Here is a 21,835-nt window from a genome sequence, read left to right on the forward strand (position 1 = left end):
CAATCTTCAGTTAGAATCATCCTTCCGGAAACTTGCAAACCGTTAGGATCTGCACCTCGGGTTTTTGTTGGTTGGTTTTTACGATGAAGTCCCTTGCCCTGGAAAATCGCAGAAGAGACTTCGAGTCTTTTCCTGCAGCAGTCTTTGGAAGGTCAATTACTGGAAATCAAACAATAGGAGTCGAATCTGAGTCCGACGACTGTGCTCCGCTGCCTCTCACAGATGTGCTAGGTGGAAGGGCAAAGTAAATAGTAGTCGTTGCGCCCTAACGCCGCCAGTCGGCAGCAAGTGTGAGGAAATAAAGGCAGGAAAGGCACATCCGCAGACTTCAAGTCCAGTGCATTCATGCAGAGCACACTAGGTATTTTAGTGTTAAAAAAGAAATGCTAAGCTGTGAAGAAGTATAAAACAAATTCCCTCTCTGGGGATGTGGTGTAGAAAAAGTGAATTCATATTCTAGCTTTCACCTTATTTTAGGAGATTACTTCTTTTTTTTTGTTGTTTGTTTTGTTTTGTTTTGAGCCATACAAGCTATATTTTGATGGATAGGTAATTTGGATAGTATATTTGGCTTCTCCCTAGGGTTTACTACTGTCAATAAGAGAATGTGTTACCTGTAACTTCTAAGATTAAGTCACTAGTACCCTTAGCACATGTCTAGATATCAAGTTCACACTCAGGCAAATTATAGTTGAACGTTCGGAATTTTAAGAGCATTTCCCATCATTGCTTTTTTTTTTTTTTTGCGGTATGCGGGCCTCTCACTGTTGTGGCCTCTCCCGTTGTGGAGCACAGGCTCCGGACGCGCAGGCCCAGCGGCCATGGCTCACGGGCTCAGTTGCTCCGCGGCACGTGGGATCCTCCCGGACCAGGGCACGAACCCGTGTCTCCTGCATTGGCAGGCAGATTCTCAACCACTGCGCCACCAGGGAAGCCCCATAGGAGATTACTTCTTAGTCATATGAAGTTATGTTTAAAATGTGAACGGGTGAGTGAAAATCAGTGTATACTGGGACAAAATATAATCAATAACCCAATGCTAAATCTGATATATTTATGATTACAGAGCATGTACACATACATTATCTCATTTTCTTTCTCTTGGATTGAAGGTGAGCATTGAATTAAACTTACTTTTCATTTCATGACATTTTATTGTCATAGGCCCAGTGCAAGATCCCGCTCCTTAATTTATTATTTTTCATCACTTATCCACACTCACACTCATTTCCTCCCCTTTTCCTAGGCAACCGTTTTTTTCTCTCGTTTAAACATGGTTATTGTTTGTTTACTTATTTTAAGATAGACTTTTTAAAGAGCAGTTTTAGGTTCATAGCAAAATTGAGCAGAAAGTACAAAGAGTTCACATATACCTCCCCCCACCCCCAGTCTGTCTGGCTATCAGCATCCAGTGTGGTACATTTGTTACAATCGATGAAACTACACATCACTATCGCCCAAAGTCCACAGTTTACACAGGGTTTACTCTTGGTGTTATACATTCCATGAGTTTTGGCAAATGTATGATGATATGTATCCATTATTATAGTGTCATACAGAATAGGGTCACTGCCCTAAAAATCCTCTGTGCTCTACCTATTCATCTCTCTTTACCCCAGCAGCTGCTTATCTTTTCGCTGCCTCCATAGTGTTGCCTTTTCCAGAAGGTTATATAGTTGGAATCATACAGCCTTTTCATATTTGCTTCTTTCACGTCTTTCATGGCTAGATTGCTTGTATATCTTTAAGCACTGAATGATATTCCACTGTCTGGATGAATCACAGTTTATCCATTCACCTACAAAGGTTATCTTGGTTGCTTCCAAGTTTTGGCAATTGTGAATAAAGCTAGTATAAACATCTGTGTGCAGATTTTTGCATGGATGTAAATTTTCAACTTATGGTATTTGGGTAAATACCAAGGAGCGTGACTACTGGATCTTGTGGCAAGAGTATGTTAGTTTTGTAAGAAAGTGACAGACTGTCTTCCAAAGTGGCCGTATCATTTTGCATTCCCACCACAATGAATGAGAGTTCTTGTTGCTTCATATCTTTGTCAGCACTTGGTGTTGTCAGGGTTTAAAATATTCTAATAGGTGGGTAGTGTAACCAAACAGGACCCTATGGGGCCTTCTCAGAACAGACCCCCCCCCCCATGTCCTCCGCCTGCCTCTTGTCTGTAGAAAAACTTTAGCCTCCTAGGCCTTCCCCAGGTTCCAAACAGTAAATTTAATCAGAGAAGTGAGAAAATGCAGAAAGAAAGGAAAACAGTCAAGCAAGACAAAATAATAACAGTTTAGTCATTAAACAAAGTCAAGGACCTTTAGTTCCTCCTCAAGGGTTATAAATAATATTCTGAGCCAAGTCCTTTGAGCTCTTTTGCAGATACTGAAATGCCCAGCAGGTGGAAGAAGTTAACTCTATGCTGCTAACAAGCACGTATGCATGGGGGTCCTGGAATCAATCTCCAGTGGATACTGAGGGGTGACTATCTTCTCTGGTGAGGTTTTAGTTCAGATCTTTTACCCATTTTTAAACTGGGCTGTTCATTTTCTTACTGTTGAGTTGTAAGTGCTGTTTGTATCTTTCGGATAACAGTCCTTTATATGTCTTTTGCAAATATTTTCTCCCAGTCTGTGGCTTGTCTTCTTGTTCTCTTGACACTATCTTTGGCAGAGTGGAAGTTTTTCATTTGAATGAATTCCAGCTTACCAATTACTTCTTTCATGGATCGTGTCTTTATAAAGTTGTATCTAAAATGTCATCACCAAACCCAAAGTCATCTAGATCTTTTTCCTATGTTATCTTCTATAAGTTTTATAGTTTTGCATTTAGCATTTAGGTCTATGATGACATTTGAATAAATTTTTGTGAAAGATAAAAATCCTGTATCACATTTTTTTTTTTACATGTGGTTATCTGTTCCATCTCCATTTTGTTGAAGACTTTTTTTCCTCCATTGCATTGTCTTTGCTTCTTTGTCAAAGATCAATTGACTATACTTGTGTGAGTCTATTTCTGGGCTCTGTATTCTGGCCACTGATCTGTCTATTCTTTTTGCCAATACCACACTGTCTTGATTACTGTAGCAGTAAAGTTGGGTAGTGTCAGTCCTCTGACTTTGTTCTTCTCCTTCAATACTGTGTTGGCTATTCTGGGTCTTTTGCCTCTCCATATAAACTTTAGAATAATTTTGTTGATATCAACAAAAGAACTTACTGGACTTTTGATTGAGATTGTGTTGACTCTACAGATCAAATTGAGAAGAATTGACCTCTTGACAATATTAAGGCTTTCTATCCAGGAACATGGAATATCTCCTTTCATGTAATCCTTCTTTGATTTCTGTCATCAGAGTTTTGTAGTTTTCCTCACATAGACCTTGCACAAATGTTGTTAGGTTTATACCAAGTATTTCATTTGTAGGGTGTAATGTAAATCATAGTTTTAAATTTGAAATTCCACTTGTTTGTTGCTAGTGTTATGAAAGCAGTTGACTTTTGTATGTTAATCTTGTGTCCTGCAACCTTTCCATAATCACTTATTAGTTCCAGGAGTTTTTGGTTGATCCTTTGGGATTTTCTACATAGACAGGTCATCAAAGACAGTTTTCTTTCTTCCTTCTCAATCTGTATACTTTTCATTGCCTTCTTCTTATTACATTAGCTAGAGCTTCCAGTATGATGTTGAATAGGAGTGGTGAGACATTCTTGCTTCGTTCCTGATCTTTGTGGGAAAGCATCTAGTTTCTCACCATTAAGTATGATGTTAGCTGTAGGTTTTTTTGTTTTTTTTTCTGCGGTATACGGGCCTCTCACTGTAGTGGCCTCTCCCGTTGCGGAGCACAGGCTCCGGACACACAGGCCCGGCAGCCATGGCTCACGGGCCCAGCCGCTCCGCGGCATGTGGGATCTTCCCAGACCGGGGCACGAACCCGTGTCCCCTGCATCGGCAGGCGGACTCTCAACCACTGCGCCACCAGGGAAGCCCTGTAGGTTTTTTTGTAGATGTTCTTTTTAAAAAATTTTATTTATTTTTAGCTGCACTGGGTCTTCGTTGCTGCACATGGGCTTTCTTTAGTTGCAGTGAGCGGGGGCTACTCCTCGTTGCGGTGCACGGGCTTCTCACTGTGGTAGCTTCTCTTGTTGCAGAGCACAGGCTCTAGGCATGCGGGCTTCAGTAGTTGTGGCACGTAGGCTCAGTAGTTGTGGCCCATGGGCTTAGTTGCTCTGTGGGATGTGGGATCTTCCTGGACCAGGGCTCGAACCCACGTCCTCTGCATTGGCAGGTGGATTCTTAACCACTACTCCACCAGGGAAGTCCCTGTAGATGTTCTTTATCAAGTTGTAGTTCCCCTCTATTCCTAGTTTGCTGAGTTTTTTTTTTTATCATGATGAAAATGTTGGATTTTGTCAAATGCTTCTGCTGCATCTATTGATATGATTGTGACTTTTCTTCTTTAACCTGTTAATATATTACATTACTCAATTTTCAAATGTTGAGCCAGCTTTGCATGCCTAGAATAAACCCCACTTGGTCATGGTGTCTAATCCTTTCTATACATCACTGGATTTAATTTGCTAATATTTGGTTGAGGATTTTTGCATATGTATTCATGAGAGATACTGGTTGTTGGTGTTCTTTTCTTGTAATATCTTGTAATATCTGGTTTTGGTATTAGGGTAATGCTGGTCTCATAGAATGAGTTGGGAAGTATTCCCTCTGTCTCTATCTTCTCAGAGATTGAAAAGAACCGATATAATTTCCTCTTTGAATGTCTGGTAGAATTCACCAGTTATTTTGGAACAGTCATCTTTTTTAACAACCTGTTTTGGAACAAAATGATTTTTTAAAATTTTTATTAAAATTGTTTTATATTTCAGAACATCAAAACCAACTATTATGACTTCAAGTTTAGGTGTCCACTATCTAAAACGACATGCTTTTCAAGGACAGGTTCAAAAATAAGCATGTGATGTTGGCATACAGCCATAATTAGAGTACAACCCTGAATTTGTGAAGCTTTCTTCACAGACCTCACTCTCACCTGAGACCCAGAAAAGGACAGTAAAGTGATGAGATATACTTACTGAATATGTGGTCTCCTAAATTAGCAGGGTGCCAACATGGTAACATTGCATTTAGTACCAGAGACAGAATATTTGAGAGTCCAGGTGGGTGAATTTTGGGGTCAAATAATGGGGCCCAGACCCCTTGGTATGTGAACTATGTCCCACTCCACACACTCCCTTCTTCCCTCAGCCCCGGGGCCGACCGCTTCGCCCTAGGGAAGGGAGCTACTCTTGGCTGTACTCCAGTGGAGGAAATACTACACACTTCTGAGAGTGTAAAGTGTGCCACAAAAATCATTCTCTTCTTGAGAATGATCTTAAGAATGTAGTATCTCCTTATCAAAGAAAGCAAGCGATAACTCACACGTATCTAACTCAGACTGGCTGCCTTTCCTCCAGAATTTATGTAGTCAAGTGAGCCATCCTCAACAGGCATTTGTGACCCATTTTCCCTCACATATAAACATGTAACCTGAAGGCACACAGGTCACTCCTGTTTGTTTAGGATTTACTGTTAAACTTGATTTAAATCACTGTTAGCTTGGTTACGTCACGTGGGCAGTGTTAGTTGTCATCACTCCGTTCCTTCTGGTCCTCGGAAGAGAATGGAGGTTGCTCAGTAATCCTTCATGCTGGAGCGGCCACTCTGCTTTGAACTTGGGGTGAGACTGCTTGACTGACCTTACCTCGCTGGTTCTCTCCTATCACTTCTGCCACTCACAGCCACAGGCATCGCGTGGGACTCTTGCCTCACCTAGACTACCACGTGGGCTGCAGGAGGTACCCAGCACCCAGTTCCAATTTTAGCTTTAGCTAAATCTTCCCATGTTGGGGGTGTTCATTCAGTTCTTCTCATGAGAGCTTTCAATTCACTGTGATCCAGCTGCCTGTTCCAAACATGTTAGTTGACCTCAAGGGGAACTGTAGTCATCTGAGAGCAAGTGAGAAGAAAAAGCAGTGTGTGGCAACTCTGGGTTTAATTTTCCGATCTGTATAATGAATGAAGTCCTCTTAAGGGGACTTAGAAAATCTGAGATTCCACCTTCTGACATCCCCAGTATCTTCAGAAGCAGATTTTCTCCTCTGGTTACTTTTAACACTGTTTTCTACCAACTCAGCACTCAAGTTCTTTAATCACTAACAGAACTTGCTAACAGTCTAACTGCCAAAGCCCAGGTTTATTTAAACATAGCAAGAGCCATAAGACCTCATCCCTCACCACTTTTGTCCATCTTCTCCTTTCTTTACTGATCCTTAGAGCGAAGCCTTCTGGAACCCCTTTCTAGTCACAAACAGATTTTTACTTTTAAAAAGACCTTGAACTGCTTTACCTTAACCTCAAAATGACTTTGATAGCATGGCATTGTTCACAACCTCTCCAAAATCTCACTTGTAGTTTCTGAGAAGATTAACTAACACATGTTTACTTTGTGGCCTAGTAGACGCTTAGTAAATGCTGGTCTCCTTGGCTGCCACCCACTTATAGGTCCGTGAAAATGAACTTCCTTACTTTACTCTCCAATGAGGTATTTCAACAACTCCTCCTCTAAAGTTTATGCCGAAGTAAAAATTATAAGCTTATTCGCTCCTTTTCTATAATCACCATCAATGTCATTGCCAGTTGAATCATCATGTCACCAGTCTTATCTTCCTTCTTAGCTTCTTTAAAAAAACCTAACAAAGATAGCCTAAAGTGTGAGCCAGATACTCAAATGTTACCAAATCTTGAACTAATTTTACAGTATCTAGTATTTTTCTGATTTCCCAGAGACCACTTTGCTCCTGGTATTGTTAAGATGAAAGCAAAGTAAATGACCTAATATGCTGAAAGTGGGTACTTAGACCCAGAATAATCATCACTCTCACTAACCCTAAGAACCACCAAAGTATCTGAGGAAAGATCAAAGGTACAAGAAGCAGTTCTGCTAAGAAGAATCTGAATGCTACCAAACTCTGGCTCACAGATGAAACAGATGTCAATTCCTTGGTTTCTTAAGCTTCCAAAACAATTTTCTCAGAAGAAAGCAATTCCTAGAGATTTCCAACAGAGATTTTCACTGTCTCCTTACTTCCATCATGGTGTCATATGTTTAAAATTATTATAAAGGTGTTTAAAACAATCAACCCCCTCGAAAGCCTAATAAATGAGCCTCATATTTTAACACTGCGAAAGTTAACCATTCAATGTTCACTTGATATTTGTGTACCAAATACTGCCTTAAATGCTGGGGATTCACACAGAAATAAAGACATTGTCTGGTGTTTAAAAAAGCTCATAATTTATTTGAGGAGAGAAAGTGAGAAAAATAAAATGTGCACAGCACAGAGATAAATATAACTACAAATTTTAAAAATTTACATTGGCTGTTCACATTATGTTGTATATAAAAGCACAACTGTCAAAGGTAAAAAGGATTCTATAGCTTCCCCTTAACCTGCAATCTAATAGTACAACATATTCCTGGAAGGACTTTAATAAACATACCTCAAAACTCTGCAATTATACATAAAGACAGGTAATTTTTATAAAAAACACACAATATTCAAAATGAGTTGTGAACATACTATGTAGAATTTTTGCTCAGTTACTTCTTCACAATGTACAAGTGTCACAAAAACGTAACAAAAAATAATAAAACACATCCAATAGTTGATTAAGCTTGGATGCTATTTTGTTTCATTATTAACTTACCAAAAGAAGAGTTAGTTCACATCGATCTTAAAGCTCTAGGTAAGCAGTCTAAGACCCCAAGAATGCAGGACAAAACAATCCCATGAAATGGGTCCGTTATGAAAGTTCTTTTTAAGCCAGGTATTCTGAAGCTGGAGTGGATTTTTCCGTAGATGATACCATGTTATTCATGCTGGTTACTTTTCAAGCCACTCTTTTTACTGGATTTGTTCACATTAGTGTACATCACTGTAGATCCAAGAAGAATAAGGTTGTTAATTTTTTTAAATGTAGAAGATAAAACCCACTTAAACAAAAGCTCTCTGCAGTTTTCAACAGTTTAAGGGTATAAAGAGGTTCTGAAACCCAGAGTGTTTAAGAATCTGTTATAAGGCATGTACAGTTAGCAGTAAAACATGGTTATGTGATTACTACCTACCTTACCCCCAATACCTATATTTGTATCTTTAAAGGAATCTTTTCCCCAATTTTAATTCTTCTCTTTACTAAGACTCTAGGGTAGTGACAGTGGGCAGAGAGAGGGAAGCAAGAAAAGCATGTAACAGTAGTGCAGGGTTCTTTTTTAAAGCTGCACACACTGTCTCCTAATAAAACTCTACTACTTTCCCCACTTATAATTAACTACTGTTACTAACGGAAGAATGTGCAATTCTTCACGTCTTGTTGCTGTTTGTGCCTTATAACAGATTCTTAAACAGGGAAGGATATAGACTAAACTTAGCAAAGCAAAGGCACGTGGAGCAGAGTCCAAGAGAAACCAGGTGCAAGCATCCAGCAATGATGTGTGACAGCATGTGCAGAGTACTGCCAACCAAGGAAGCTCACCTGAGTCTCGGTGTTCAAGGTTTTTATTGGGGGTCAATCAGGTAGGCATGGAGCACCAATGTGCTGACATTAGTTTCTTAGTCTTTAGCCTCTTCAGAGGCCAAACTAAAAGAGTATAGCCCTGGGGGCTTCCCTGGTGGTGCAGTGGCTAAGAATCTACCTGCCCATGCTGGGGACATGGGTTTGAGCCCAGGTCCGGGAAGTTGCCACATGCTGCGGAGCAACTAAGCCCATGCGCCACAACTACTGAGCCTGCGATCTAGGGTCTGTGAGCCACAACTACTGAGCCTGCGTGCCACAACTACTGAAGCCCATGTGCCCTAGAGCCTGTGCTCTGCAACAAGAGAAGCCACTGCAATGAGAAGCCCACATGCCACATGAAGAGCAGCCCCCACTCGCCGCAACTAGAGAAAGCCCGTGCCCAGCAACAAAGACCCAAAGCAGCCAAAAATAAGTAAACAAATTTATATTAAAAAGAAAAAGAGTATAGTCCTCACCACACATCACACTGTTAGCATAACCTAGCTGGTGGGACTGAGGCCCATAGTTAAAAAGACAATTTTATTAAGCAGATATTCCAGCAGCTTAGAGGATAAGACAGGAGTTGGTCAGGAACCAGGTCTTTCTTTGGAATGTGGGCAAGCTTTGAACATCCCATGCTTAACAAGTTAACCCTTTACTACAAAAACAGCTTTAGGATAAGAAGGTGTCACACATGGGGTAATCATGGATGTAGGCAGATTCAGCTACACGTCAAGAGCTTCCCCATAATTTCTGCATGTCTTCAGAAAGGCTGAAGCGAGGCTGTATTGAAAACTGTATACAGTCCAGCAGTGTTGGACTAACCAGAACAGAGGTTATAAATGACATGGCGGTAGTGAGCAGCTATAAATGAAGTTGGGGAAAAAGGGGTAGGAAGGTTACTCTCTTTCCCGCTTCTAACTTAATTGCAGGTCCAGCATCGAGGCAGGGTGAGAAGAAGGAAGTCCAGGCAACCATAGGGCCTACAGGGACCAGAAAGAACGGGAAGGGAGGAGAAGAGGTACAACTCAAGTGGTATCAGCTGGGAGGAAAGTTAAGTTCCTATAACCACCTTGCTGGGAAGTATACTCCGGGGTAAAAGGCAGGGCAAATACAGTAAGAACTCATTCTACTTAAAATTAAGATGGTCAACACCTCAACTGTCATATTACTAAATGAATGGGCCCAAGAAAATTAATACCACAAGTCACTTCTTTCTAAAATGTACCTTTCAAATATGCATTGGTTCATATTCTGAAAACAGATTGGAAATATGCCTCTAAAGAGCATATTGACTTCTTACACAGTAAGCTGTAATAAACTTTATAATAAGTGAGTGAAAGAATTGCATAGTACATCCTAGTGATATTGGTGGTAAGTTTCCAACATATATTTTATGATTTATTTCAAAGGGAAAAAATAGGGCAAAAAAATCAGTTGCAATTCATGACGAGAGCAATTTATCATATTAAGAGTGAGGTCAGTTCTGAACAACCACCACCCCGGCTTTGAAGAAAAAAGCATAAGCTTGAATTTACTATTTTTGCCTTTTTCTGCATCTCTTATTTTGTGATAAAGCTGCCAGCCAACTCTCACCAATCTATCAATTCCATACAACAAACCTGTACTCAACACCTGTACCAGGCATAAAATAATTACTAATCTCAGCAAGCCTACATAGTAGGGAACACAAATATGTAAACTGATAAAGTCTGAAACCATAGGAGAATCATAGTACCTGACAAAGATTCTTGCTTGGCCAAACTTTATTCAGGCTCCTGAACCTTCTCCTAGGCTCATCTGGGCATTTCCTTGTAAAATCTAGTTTTAGCAAAGACACTGCTAAGTCAATTTAGCAAGATCCCCCATCCTCCATATCTGACCGCCCTTGATAGCTAATCAGGTTCCTCATCTTCCATCATCCCCTGGGTGATGTCTAATAACCGTAGCCTCTCACCAGCAAGAATTCTGTTAGGTAGGTTCAGGCACAATCATCTTTTTTTTTTTTTTTTTTGTGGTATGCGGGCCTCTCACTGTTGTGGCCTCTCCCGTTGCGGGGCACAGGCTCCGGACGCGCAGGCTCAGCGGCCATGGCTCACGGGCCCAGCCGCTCCGCGGCACGTGGGATCCTCCCGGACCCGGGCACGAACCCGTGTCTCCTGCATCGGCAGGCGGACTCTCAACCGCTGCGCCACCAGGGAAGCCCCAAGGCACAATCATCTTGACCCTTGAGGTTTCTCATTCGTAATTTTCTATCCACTGACCCCCCTACCCTGCTCCTTGGCTTTAAATTCTCACTTGTCCATGCGGTATTCAGAATTGAGCCTGGTCCTACACTGAGGTCTTTTCCCCTATTTATAGTTCTGAATAAAATCTGCTTTTACTGTCCAGTTTGGGATTTTCTTTGACATAAATTAAAAGTATAAGAGTAGTACAGAGGAATGAGTTTAATTCTATAGCAGAGTGGAGGTCTCCTTCATTCTGAACGATGTTCCAAAAGAGCAGGCATTCCAGAGGGAAAAGCCTGCGCAAAGGTGGGGGAGATGGGAGGGCAGGGAGGCAGGCGGGAGTCGAAGTACAAAGGCTGTACTCGGTCAAGAGCAACAAGCACCAAGAGGGCAGTGCAGAGGATGGAGAGGAAGAGGTTGACAACGAAGGCTAATGACAGTAAAGAAGCTGCCGGAACTGTTCAAATGAAAGCTAGTGCTTCAAAACAGAAGAAGCAGAGACGAAGATAGAACAGGTTTCCTCTAAGAAAACCAAGATTTGGTGATTTACTGGCTGTGCGAAAAAAAAAGGGGGGACCATAGGAGTCTAGTTTCCTGACTCTTGGTCATCCAGCCTTATTCAAGAAAGTCAAAGTCCAGTTGATAGTACTGACCTGGCCCCTTAAAGTGGAGATGGGTGTTTCTGAAGAAGAGCCTATTTTCTTTGGGCTGTCCAAAGCTGGTACTGTGAATTAAAGTTAATATATAAGAAGCAGGAACTATAAGACAAAAATACTGATATAGACAACCGAGAATGCGTCGGGAGAATTAAAACACCTTTGCAAATTAGGCCCTTTACACTCAAGGCCTTTGGAACTCTGACATTCCACTTTTCTATATTCTAACTCCCTTTTTTCTTTCGAAAGGTGGAAAACTGATCTGCACAGTCCTCTTCAGGAAGGGGACAGGTAGTGGTGGTGGGGAGGGAGCAACTACCTTCCTATCCCGGGGGCATCTGGAAAGAGCCACCCGCCCCCACTTCCCCGGACCCACAGCTTCAGGGTCCTTCAGGTCCAGCCCGCGTTCTGCTCCACCGCAGACCCGAGGCCGCCGTCCTGCTCCCTTTCCCCCGGGCAGGGAGGGCAGGCCCCACCCCCCTTCGGGCCCAGGCCTTTCTCCACCTTCCACCCGACACGGGGGACACGAGGGCGGCCCGGGCCACCTGACAGGGCGAAGCCCCAGGGCCACAGACCTTCCTCAGACGCCACCCGCCCCAGCCCCACACCAAGGGCGACACCGTCCCAACTTCCTCCTCAGCTAAAGCCGAACGACCGGCACCCACCTGACATCCTCGGAGGAGAGAGCGCGTGTGCGGAGCGGGCTGACGACTTCCTGAAAAGCCGACTCCATCGCCCGGCCGCCGCGTCCCCAGACCCCCGCACTCCACCGCAGTCCGCGGAAAGGCTCGGCGTCCGCGCCACAGACAGCGAGGGTCGGGACGAGGGCCTTCAGGTCTCGAGAGCCACGACACCACACCAACCTCACGACGTACTCTCCTCACCGGACCAACCCTGCGGGTCAGTCCAGCCACCGGCAACCACGCGACATCTCCGGGACCAACGTCAAACCACTACTGCGTTCCCACGCGCACCGCACCGCGCCTGCGCACAGCCCAGCAGCTGGACCAGGCTGTCAGTGCGCATGCGCTGGACTCCAGCTCTATCCTCAACCCCCGCAAATTTTGAACCCTCTGCCCAAACCGGCCGGCGCGCGCACGCGCGTTTACGGTAGCTGGTCTCCCGACCCCGGAGAGAAGCTGCGGCTGTGGGGTTTGCAGCCGGACGCGGCGGAAGTTGCTCTGTTCCTTTACAGTCCCTCAGCCTGGCGGAAATTAAAGAGCTGTAAGAGAGGTTCCGGAGCTGGCCGGGCGTGTAGGTGGCCAGATGGAGAGCGAGACCGTACACCCGCCACTGACCCGCCGCCCGACGTTGGCCTGTTCCTGGGATGCCGCGTGCGGAGCCCTGGCCCAGAGTCTCCATCTCACCCGGTCTGGTCTCGGCGCCCGGGACGCCGACTGGGAGGAGCTGCTGGCGCCGCCTGCCACCGGGTGCGCCGGGCCGGCGGGGACTGGGGTTGTACTCGGTGCCAGCCACGCTCCTGGGGGAGCCGGGAGGGGAGACGGGGGCCGTGAGGTGAGAGCGTCTGGGCCTGGAGCCGAGGCGGTGACAGGTCTGTGCGGGCGTCGAGGGCGAGGGGGCAGGTCCCGGGTGGCGGGCCCGCGGGAGAGAGGAGGCGACTCCGGCGTGAGCGTCGGGCGCAGGCGACGGGGGGCAGGTGACCTGAAGACCCGGCGTTTCACTCCCTTCCCCCTTGTGTCCGTCACGTCGGCTCCTGAGGCCCCCTGTCGGGATCAGAACCGCCTTTCTATCCCGAAACAAAAACCTCCTGTCGACCAAAATAGGCATTAAAAAAAAACAAAAAATCCAGATGTCGAAAATCTTCATCAGCTTAGTTTTGAAAATGGCACACTTTGGTCCTTTATTCCATTCTGCACCCCGCCCCACCCCCACTTCTGAATTGTTTTTGAATTTACACTAGCTGCCCAGTACATATATTTCATTAACTGGACAGGCAATTATAGGAAGTTGCTTAGAAGGTATTACAGAAGTCAAGGGAAAAGAGAGTGGCGAGGCCTCACGTCTGAAGCATCATTTCCTTATGAATTCTGTATTGAGCATTTCGTCAGTGCTTTGCAAGGCGCTTGGACTCCAAATGCAAATGTAAATGAATAGGATAGCATGTCAACCCCTGTGGCCCATTAAGTGGGTTAATGACAGTGTTCAGAGAACTGTATAATATTCTTCATTTTCTTTTCAGCCAGGATCTGGTGATTTTGAGAAGGAACGCGAACAGCCAAGATGAAAACCCCTGCTTCCTTTACCTGAGATGTGACCCTCCTGGAGGTGAAGAAATCGTTTCTATTGGCATTTTAAGTTCAGCAAGAAATATGGAAGTATACTCAGGAGACGAGTACTGTGGAACCAGTAGGGGCAAGAATGTTTGTAATGTTCTGGATAACAGGTTTGTGACGTATGCGTGTGGAAGTGTTCTTGTGAAGTAGTGTTTTATTTTCTTGAGCTTTTGCGATATTTATTGATTCTCTGACATTGGTGCCAGATACTAGGGGAGAGAAGATAAAAACATACCAGCAGACATGGAAATTTGGACCTTTAGGGATCTTAAAGACAGTCTAGATCAGCCTCGTTGTTTTTATAAACGTGGAAATGGAGAGCTAGTGGAAGAGAGAGAAGCTGGTAAAAGATCATAGCTAGTTCGTGGAAGTCTATGATCAGATGAAGTTCTGGCAAGTGTTTCTTGTCTGTTTTCTTTAACCCACAACGATCTGTTTTCCAAAAATTAAGTTGTCTATCGGTCTGGAACGCTGAACATTTTCCTGTAGGAAACTCTTTACACACAGTGTGTGAGCCCAACCCTGTGCCATACCAGCATGCTTAACCCATTTTTATACTTCTTGATTTTTTTTTCTGATTTCTTACAAAGATTCTGACCTAATCTCTCCTTAATATGAATCAAAATATGAAGTGTTTTATATGCTGTGCATGTTGGATGTAACGGGTGTGTTATTGAGCTTTACAGTGTGCTCTGTGCTACATAAGTATACATTTGATTCTAATTTAATTTTCTTATACAGCTAGTAAGTGGCAGGTGTTTTCTTTGTAGTCAAAGCACTTCAGTAGGAAGTCGCAGCAGTTTATGCCTCACCAGGAAAACTGAATCCAAGGATTTAAATATTGTCCTGGAAACTTTTAATTTTAAATGTAACTGTTAAAAGTGATAATGTGTGAAATTTTTAATAAATTAAATCTTTTTTATTTTCAGTGAACATGAAAAGATTATTTTGTACAAAAAATATCTAAAATTGGAGTCTTCCACACATGCTTGTAAAATAAAGGTAAGTCATTCCTAAATTTTAACTAATTTGAAAACTACAGTTGTTTTTCCTATTATATATACTTATTTTCTGTAGGTTTGGTAATGTAGTTAGTCCAACTTGGTCCCTGGTTGTAGTTCAGAAATACTTAGTAAACATGTAAAAAGAAATTCTTTTCTAGAAAATTGTCAACCTCTTTCTTTTAAAATTTGAATGTGTATTATTTATAGCAATGTCATTACACGTACTATTGATAATACAGTGGTATTTTACTTTTAAGCCTTGAAAAACTGTGATAAAAATTTTTTTTAAATCGCGGTATACTTTATTTGCAATAATACATAAGTTTAAAAGATTTTTTTATCTTTATATAAAACTTAGGTGCCCATAAAAAGCACAAGCAGTTTTGGTCCCCAAATATGGAGAAAGATAGAATATAATTAGAGAAGTTTCGGACAAGGGCACCACAAAGTTAAAGGGATTTGGACTGCTGTCTTCAGCATGAAAAATGTTGTCAAGGTGAACTTGACTGATGTCATCAGATGTAGGGAAAGGGTACGGAGCTGGAAATCATAAGCCCTGACTATTAAGTGAGCTCTCCTGCTGACCAGCAGAATAACCTTGGGCAGGTTTCTTCACGTGTTTGCACGTACTTCACGGGTAATATTAGGGGACTAAGGAAAATAAGTCTTGGATTAATCATTTTTATCTCTCAAATTCTGTGCTGATTATTACTTACAGAAGAGCACACAACTGATTATCCCAAGATGTTGTTTTAGGTGTATATACTAATAGCTTCTAAAGTCATTTAAATAAGGCAGTTCATTCATCCAACAAACACTGGTGTGCCTACTGATGCCAGATACTGTACTTGGCATTCAGGAATTGGCAGTTATGAGATAAATTGGAATGGAGCCCTCACATCGCAAATACTATAGTGGGCAAGACATAATAGGTTGACTCGGTGTGCAAAATAGGTACTACATTCGCTTGTGAGAAGGGCTTGGGGGTTAAAAAGCAGAACAGGGATAATATGGAGGTTGGAATGCGGGTGTTTACGTTTCATGAGGTATTTACTTACTTGTTGATGACGGTCACATCTTTGGCGCCACACTGAGTTTTTAGATCATGGGTCTGTATTCGCCTGTGTCTTTGTGTGATGTATGGGTTTGTTGTGTCTCTGAAGGTGAATGGTGTTTGAAACTGTGCTGTGGAAGTACCAGGGAGTGAAAGAGTGTTTCATTTAGGGAAATCCTTGGGTTTGTAGGAAGGCTTCTTCTGGGCCAGTAGTATATGTAAGTTAAAAGTAATAATAGTTACTGGGCTTCCCTGGTGGCACAGTGGTTGCGAGTCCGCCTGCTGATGCAGGGGACGCGGGTTCGTGCCCTGGTCCGGGGAGATCCCACATGCCGCGGAGCGGCTGGGCCCATGAGCCATGGCCGCTGAGCCTGCACGTCTGGAGCCTGTGCTCCGCAACAGGAGAGACCCCAACAGTGAGAGGCCCGCGCACTGCAAAAAAAAAAAAAAAAAAAAAAGTAATAGTTACTGATGCATATGTTTGAGCAATTACTCAATGATGTGTACTGGAAATTTTAACACATAATCCTCATAACAACCATGTGAACTCATTTTACTCCTGACTCAAGTTTGGCATTTGCCCATGGTCACCCAGGCAGAGCCATCACTGAACTCAGTTCTGTGATTCTAAATGCTGTTTTCGTTCCACTTTGCTACTTTGTTGTCCTACACCACACATGAAATGTCTTTTGGTTTAGAAGCATGGACAACATGAAGAAGCATAAAGCATTGGAAAAGCTACTGGGATAGAAGCCAGAAGAGCTAGGGTCAAAGTTGACCTTTATTTACTCTTTTCACAAGTTAGAAAATCATCGTGAACTCATCTTTTCTATATGTAAACTATTGTGCTCTCTTAAGTCATCTGGACATTCTCTTAGAATTCCTTTAGAATTCCTTTTAAATTCTAAAATACTGACTTATATTTAGTATTTCAGCAAACACTTTGCATGGGTTTCTAGAGAGTCTTATTTTGTATTAAATAATATTATAGCAAGTTTCAGTATGTTATGGTTTCAGATTGGTATATTTTATCCTTAATTCCTTAAACTAGTAAGTAAAACATTATTTACACTTAATTTTTTAGTTGCAGTAAGACTTTTAAAATTCACGTAGTAATTTTTAGCCTTTTTCTGACTATGACCAGAGAAAACTTAAAAATGTACTTGAGGTTAATTTTCAGAGTCTTGAATGCTTCAGTCTTACTTCAGTATTAACAAGAAGTGACCTTAAATAATGATTGTTTTTATTATCATTATTAATTTTCCTGAACTTTTGTTTTATATTAGTTGCTCTCCTTTGGTGAAAAGCAGTGTGTGTTCATCAGTAAAGTTGTGGTACACATGAGGCCAGTTTTGGCAAATTCTTCAGCAGGCTGTCCTGCTCTAGGATCAAGGATAGACCTGGAGAGGGTCCAAACCATCATGGAGTCCTTGGGGTCAAAGTTATCACCTGGAGCTCAGCAACTGATGAATATGGTTAGATTCCAGCAGCAGGTGAGTAGAAATGGATTTCTTTCCAAATACCATTAAAATTCTTTAAATAATGGATTCTTACAAAGACATGTAGTGACATAAATTTTTTCCTTGCAACTTTTATTATTTATTTTAACAATTTATTTTGGTTCGGAATTTTTTTTTTTTTAGTTTTTAAATTTTGTATTCTGTTTTAATAAGTTACTTAACTAATTATTTATTTATTTATTTTTGGCTGCATTGGGTCTTTGTTGCTGCGCGCGGGCTTTCTCTAGTTGCAGCGAGCAGGGGCCACTCTTTGTTGCGGTGCTCGGCCTCTCATTGTGGTGGCCTCTCTTGTAGCGGAGTGTGGGCTCTAGGCATGGGGGCTTCAGTAGTTGTGGCATGCGGGCTCAGTAGTTGTGGTTTGGGGACTGTAGAGCGTAGGCTTAGTAGTTGTGGCACACGGGCTTAGTTGCTCCGCGGCATGTGGGATGTTCCCAGACCAGGGCTCAAACCTGTGTCCCCGGCATTGGCAGGCGGATTCTTAGCCACTGCACCACTAGGGAATTCCCTCAACTTTTATTGCTGATTTGACTGTTACCTTTACTGACTTATGTAAAAATAGCATCTTGCAAAAGAAATGTTTTTGGTACAGACTTCACAGCTTTCTATGAATTCTCTTGCTCATTCATTCAGCAAGGATTTATTAAGCTCCTTATCGAAGGATAAGACACTGTTTTGGTTAACTTTCGAAGATTCAAAGAGCAGCCTGTCTTTAAGGATCTTTATTTATAGTCTTTTTAGGGGAGCCAGGGCATCTAAGTGGGGGAATGATGAGGAATGCTAGGAAAGGCTTATTAAAGGAAGTAGCATTTTACCTAGGGCCTTTAAAGAGGAAGGGTGGGATTAGGCAAGTAAATTTGGAGGAATGCAACTTGAGAGGTAGAGAACAGTATGGATTAAATCTTCAGTGCTAGAGGAATAGGATGTAGCTAGGAAATGAATAGAAGTTCATTTCTCTGGAGTGAAGAAGTGACAGGAAGATTCAGATACACTGGGGCTGGATCTTAGAGGATTTTGAATGATGTTATAAAGTTTGAGGGTGTTTTTAAGCTCTGTTTTAATAAATTTAATCCGCTATTATGTGTAAGATGAGTCAGTAGGAAAGATGCGTCAACAGAAAGTGAGGCTACAAGAAGGAAAGCAGCTCTGTGTTATTTCCGTCATCCAGAGGAGAGTTAATGAAAGTCTAAACTTGGAAGGAGTAACCTGATGCTGGATTGTGAGAGGCTACAACAGTGGGGCCATTGGGACTTGACAACTAACTTAATTAATATGGGTTCTGTGGGAGAAGAACAGAATCAAACGTGAAACTAAAGTTTTGAAAATGGTGATACCATAATATACATGGAACACAAGGGAGGAAGCGACTTGGGGGGAAAAGGAGTTTACTTTGGGAGTGTTGAGTTTTAGATGTGAATAACACATGCCCTGGGATAATGTTGTGAGGCTTTGGAAACGCAGGTGGGGCTGATGGAGAGGAGGGAGGTTTGGGAGGAGCATGCCTAGTAGATGATGGGGAAGGGGGTGAGGGGAGAGACCGGAGCCAGGAAGGAAGACCCTGAGAGAGTAGGTGCATTTGCTAAGAACACAGGGAGAGGAAAAAGGAACCAGAAGAGCAGGACACAGCGTGCTTAAGAGTCGCAAGAGATCTGATGTCACGAGACCTGAATTCAGAACTCTTAGTTCTGTGTTATTTTGGCATTGCTTCCTCTTTTTGAGAATAAATTTCTTCGTGTTTACAATCTAAACAATGATACTGGTAAGATCATAGGATGAAAGTTTAAAACCAATAATATGAGTTTACAAACTTATATAACTTTTGTGAGATTTGCCAATATTAATTTAGGACAAGTATCTTTGGATCAACAGGCAGACATAGGAGAACAGGAGAGTTGAGGATGATCTTGGAAAGCATGGAAAGGAGAGCTTTAAAATGAACAGGGTCCACACTCTTCTTCCTCTGGCACTATTATCTCACCTCCATACCTCAGGAGGTTCCTAACTGGTCCTCCTGCTCCAGTGCTCCCTCTCCACAGTGCAAGCAGAATGATCTCAAAGGGTCAATCAGACTCGACTTCCCCTGTGTCAAGCCCCCTGACTGCTTCCCTTGACACTCAGAACTAATCCAGATTCCTTACTCTCTCATCTGAGATCTGGGCCCTCGTTACCTCCTCAACCTCATCTCCTGCTGCATCTCCTTAGATGCCTTGCTCTAGACATTCTGAAGTGGGTATTCCACAAATATCCAGACGTGCTCCCACCTCAGGACCTTTGCCCTCTTAACTGTTCTCTTTGGCCAGAATCCTCTCTTCCTGATCTTAGCAAGTCTGCCTTTTTCTTGTTATGTCAACCTCACCTTAAACGTTCCATCTTGAATGACACCTTCCCTAACCACCCGATAAAAATATTAGCCTTTTCCTCCAAATCTGTATCATATATTTTCATCAGCGCTTTCTTGCCTGTTCTTGTTTATGTGTTGTTCTGTGTATCTCATTAAAATATAAGCTTTGTGCAAAGAGGACCTGTCTGTCTAGTTTATGGCTCCGAGTAAATTTTATATACTATATATGCCCTTTGGATTATCAACTAAGTACTCCTTGGAGATCTTCAGGGGGTCAGTTTGAATAGTGATGAGAGGACAAGCAGATTTTGAGGCATTAGATAGTAAATGGGTAGTTAGAATGTGGAGGCAGCAGGGTAAAGTGGGTTGTTTCAAGAATGATAGCGATAAGGAACCTGCCGGTCTCAGAATCCCTTGGAATGTTTATAAAGTGCAGAATCCTGGCCCTCACCAGTGACCTGAAACACTGAGGATGTGATCCAGGACTCACCTATTTTATACAGGTAATGCCAGATGAGTCTTATGCATAGCATATTTTAAGAACAGATGTTTGAGGGGAAGGATCCAGTGGACATAGAGATTAAACATTTAAAAACAGAAGAGATTTTTTTTGTGTGGAAAATTTTGGAAACATTAGAGAGGGTTAATGAATTAAGTAAAATCAGTTCATGGACTGATTTTTATGTTTTAAAACCTTGACTTTGGAAAAGAAATGACATGAATAGTAGTTTGTGGGGTTTGTTGCCCATGTTTTTAGGGTTTTTTGTTTAATTCCCAAAGTAATACATTTTCTTCGCTATGTGATTTCCGTCCATTCACAAGTACATGAGGAATATTGTAAGAGTGCTCTCGCAACTCTCATCCTATTCCCAAGCTTGGTGTGTGTCCTTGTCGCATTTTCTATCATATAGAAACACAAGTCCTCCAACCAACAGCACGTGTGTTGTAACCCCCCAACACAGTGCTAAATCATTATCTATGGGGACATTTGGGAAACCCCCTGGGGAAGAAAGAAGGTGATCCTGTTAAATCGTCTTTTAAACATGCTAATAAAAGTCTTCTTTCTCGTGGGGAGGCTATATTTATGAATGATTCTCACAGGATATACCTGGTTCTCTAGGATTGCTTTTGTCCACAAACAAGGAATCCGTGGAATGTCTTCCTGGAAAGTGTCATATAAGCTCTGTAACTATCTGTTGAGTATAAAGTAGGGATGTTTCACGATTAGAACCTCTCCTTCTATGGAAGGGGTGTAATCACACACTGTTTGGAACCTTCATATGTTAATTGGGGCAGGGCCTGTCCTGATGAGGAAAGAAAGGGCCTGGGGAACAGCTGTCTAGACTCCCTGCTTCACCCTTGCCTTGTGGTTCCTTGTTTTCTGGAAAGTTTCTTAAAGTGATTTCTTATTTCCTTGTATTTGAAGTTCACACGAGCTGACTTTGATTTGTTTTTGCTTTAGCACTTTAGAATAATTGAGTAGGAATTCTGAATCAAAGTGCCTGGCATATAGTTGTCATTTACTGTTATCTGAGGAAAAGCTGTGCCCCATTTTCTCAAAGAAAATATATTCAGTTATTCAAGGTTTTCACTGTTTACCTTTTTCATCTTATAAAAGTAAAAAGGTCTTTTTTCTTGCATTTTCAATGTAATACTAGTTCAAATTCTTTATAATTAAAAAAGTTAAAGAGAGTCTCTTGAGAAATCCTACAAGATGTTCAGAGATAAACAGTTTTTCAAAAATCTGGGAGTATATGTACATATATGAAATTAAGTATACACATGTACAAGTATGTGGACACAATTCTACATAAATGCTTTCATGTTTTTTTAGGCTGCTCTGTAATTTTTTTTTTCACATAAAATATGACACGGACCCTAAACAGTAAGTACATATGAATTATTGTATACATATTCTTCTGCCTACTTTTAAAAGGGTTTGAGGTGCCTTCCAAGGCAACATATGACAGCTCAAGAAAATTAAGAATTGAATAAAGTCAAACAAAAGAAGTAGAATAGTCATCAGCAACTAAGGTTGGGTCATTTACTGCACTGCCATATTAGATTAACCTGTGAATTTCTTAACATTTAATTCAAAGTGAAAAATAATCACCTTAAGAGCTTTTATCTG

At 42.0% G+C, this 21,835-nt stretch overlaps 2 protein-coding genes across 3 annotated transcripts in view; one reads left to right on the forward strand and one right to left on the reverse strand.

Moving 5' to 3' along the window:
- Nucleotides 1-13,099, reverse strand: part of PSTK (phosphoseryl-tRNA kinase) — a 26,362-nt gene extending 13,263 nt beyond the window's left edge. Inside the window, exons 1-3 of the mRNA XM_059051888.2 lie at nucleotides 12,160-13,099; nucleotides 11,492-11,562; nucleotides 7,765-7,992 (exon numbers count right to left, since the gene is read on the reverse strand). The gene's annotated coding sequence lies outside the window, so the exon portion shown is untranslated. The remainder of the gene's footprint in view (nucleotides 1-7,764; nucleotides 7,993-11,491; nucleotides 11,563-12,159) is intronic.
- The window catches only part of LOC131750481 (ATPase PAAT-like), an 18,037-nt gene continuing 8,405 nt past the window's right edge, over nucleotides 12,204-21,835 (forward strand). For both annotated transcript variants that reach the window (XM_067024421.1, XM_059052923.2), the window contains exons 1-4: nucleotides 12,204-12,924; nucleotides 13,695-13,898; nucleotides 14,718-14,790; nucleotides 17,133-17,339. In XM_067024421.1, coding sequence (XP_066880522.1) covers nucleotides 12,761-12,924; nucleotides 13,695-13,898; nucleotides 14,718-14,790; nucleotides 17,133-17,339 — 648 coding nt within the window. In that variant the 5' untranslated portion in view covers nucleotides 12,204-12,760. The remainder of the gene's footprint in view (nucleotides 12,925-13,694; nucleotides 13,899-14,717; nucleotides 14,791-17,132; nucleotides 17,340-21,835) is intronic.

This window comes from Kogia breviceps, chromosome 2 (assembly GCF_026419965.1).
Source record: "Kogia breviceps isolate mKogBre1 chromosome 2, mKogBre1 haplotype 1, whole genome shotgun sequence".
Classification (NCBI taxonomy): domain Eukaryota; kingdom Metazoa; phylum Chordata; class Mammalia; order Artiodactyla; family Physeteridae; genus Kogia; species Kogia breviceps.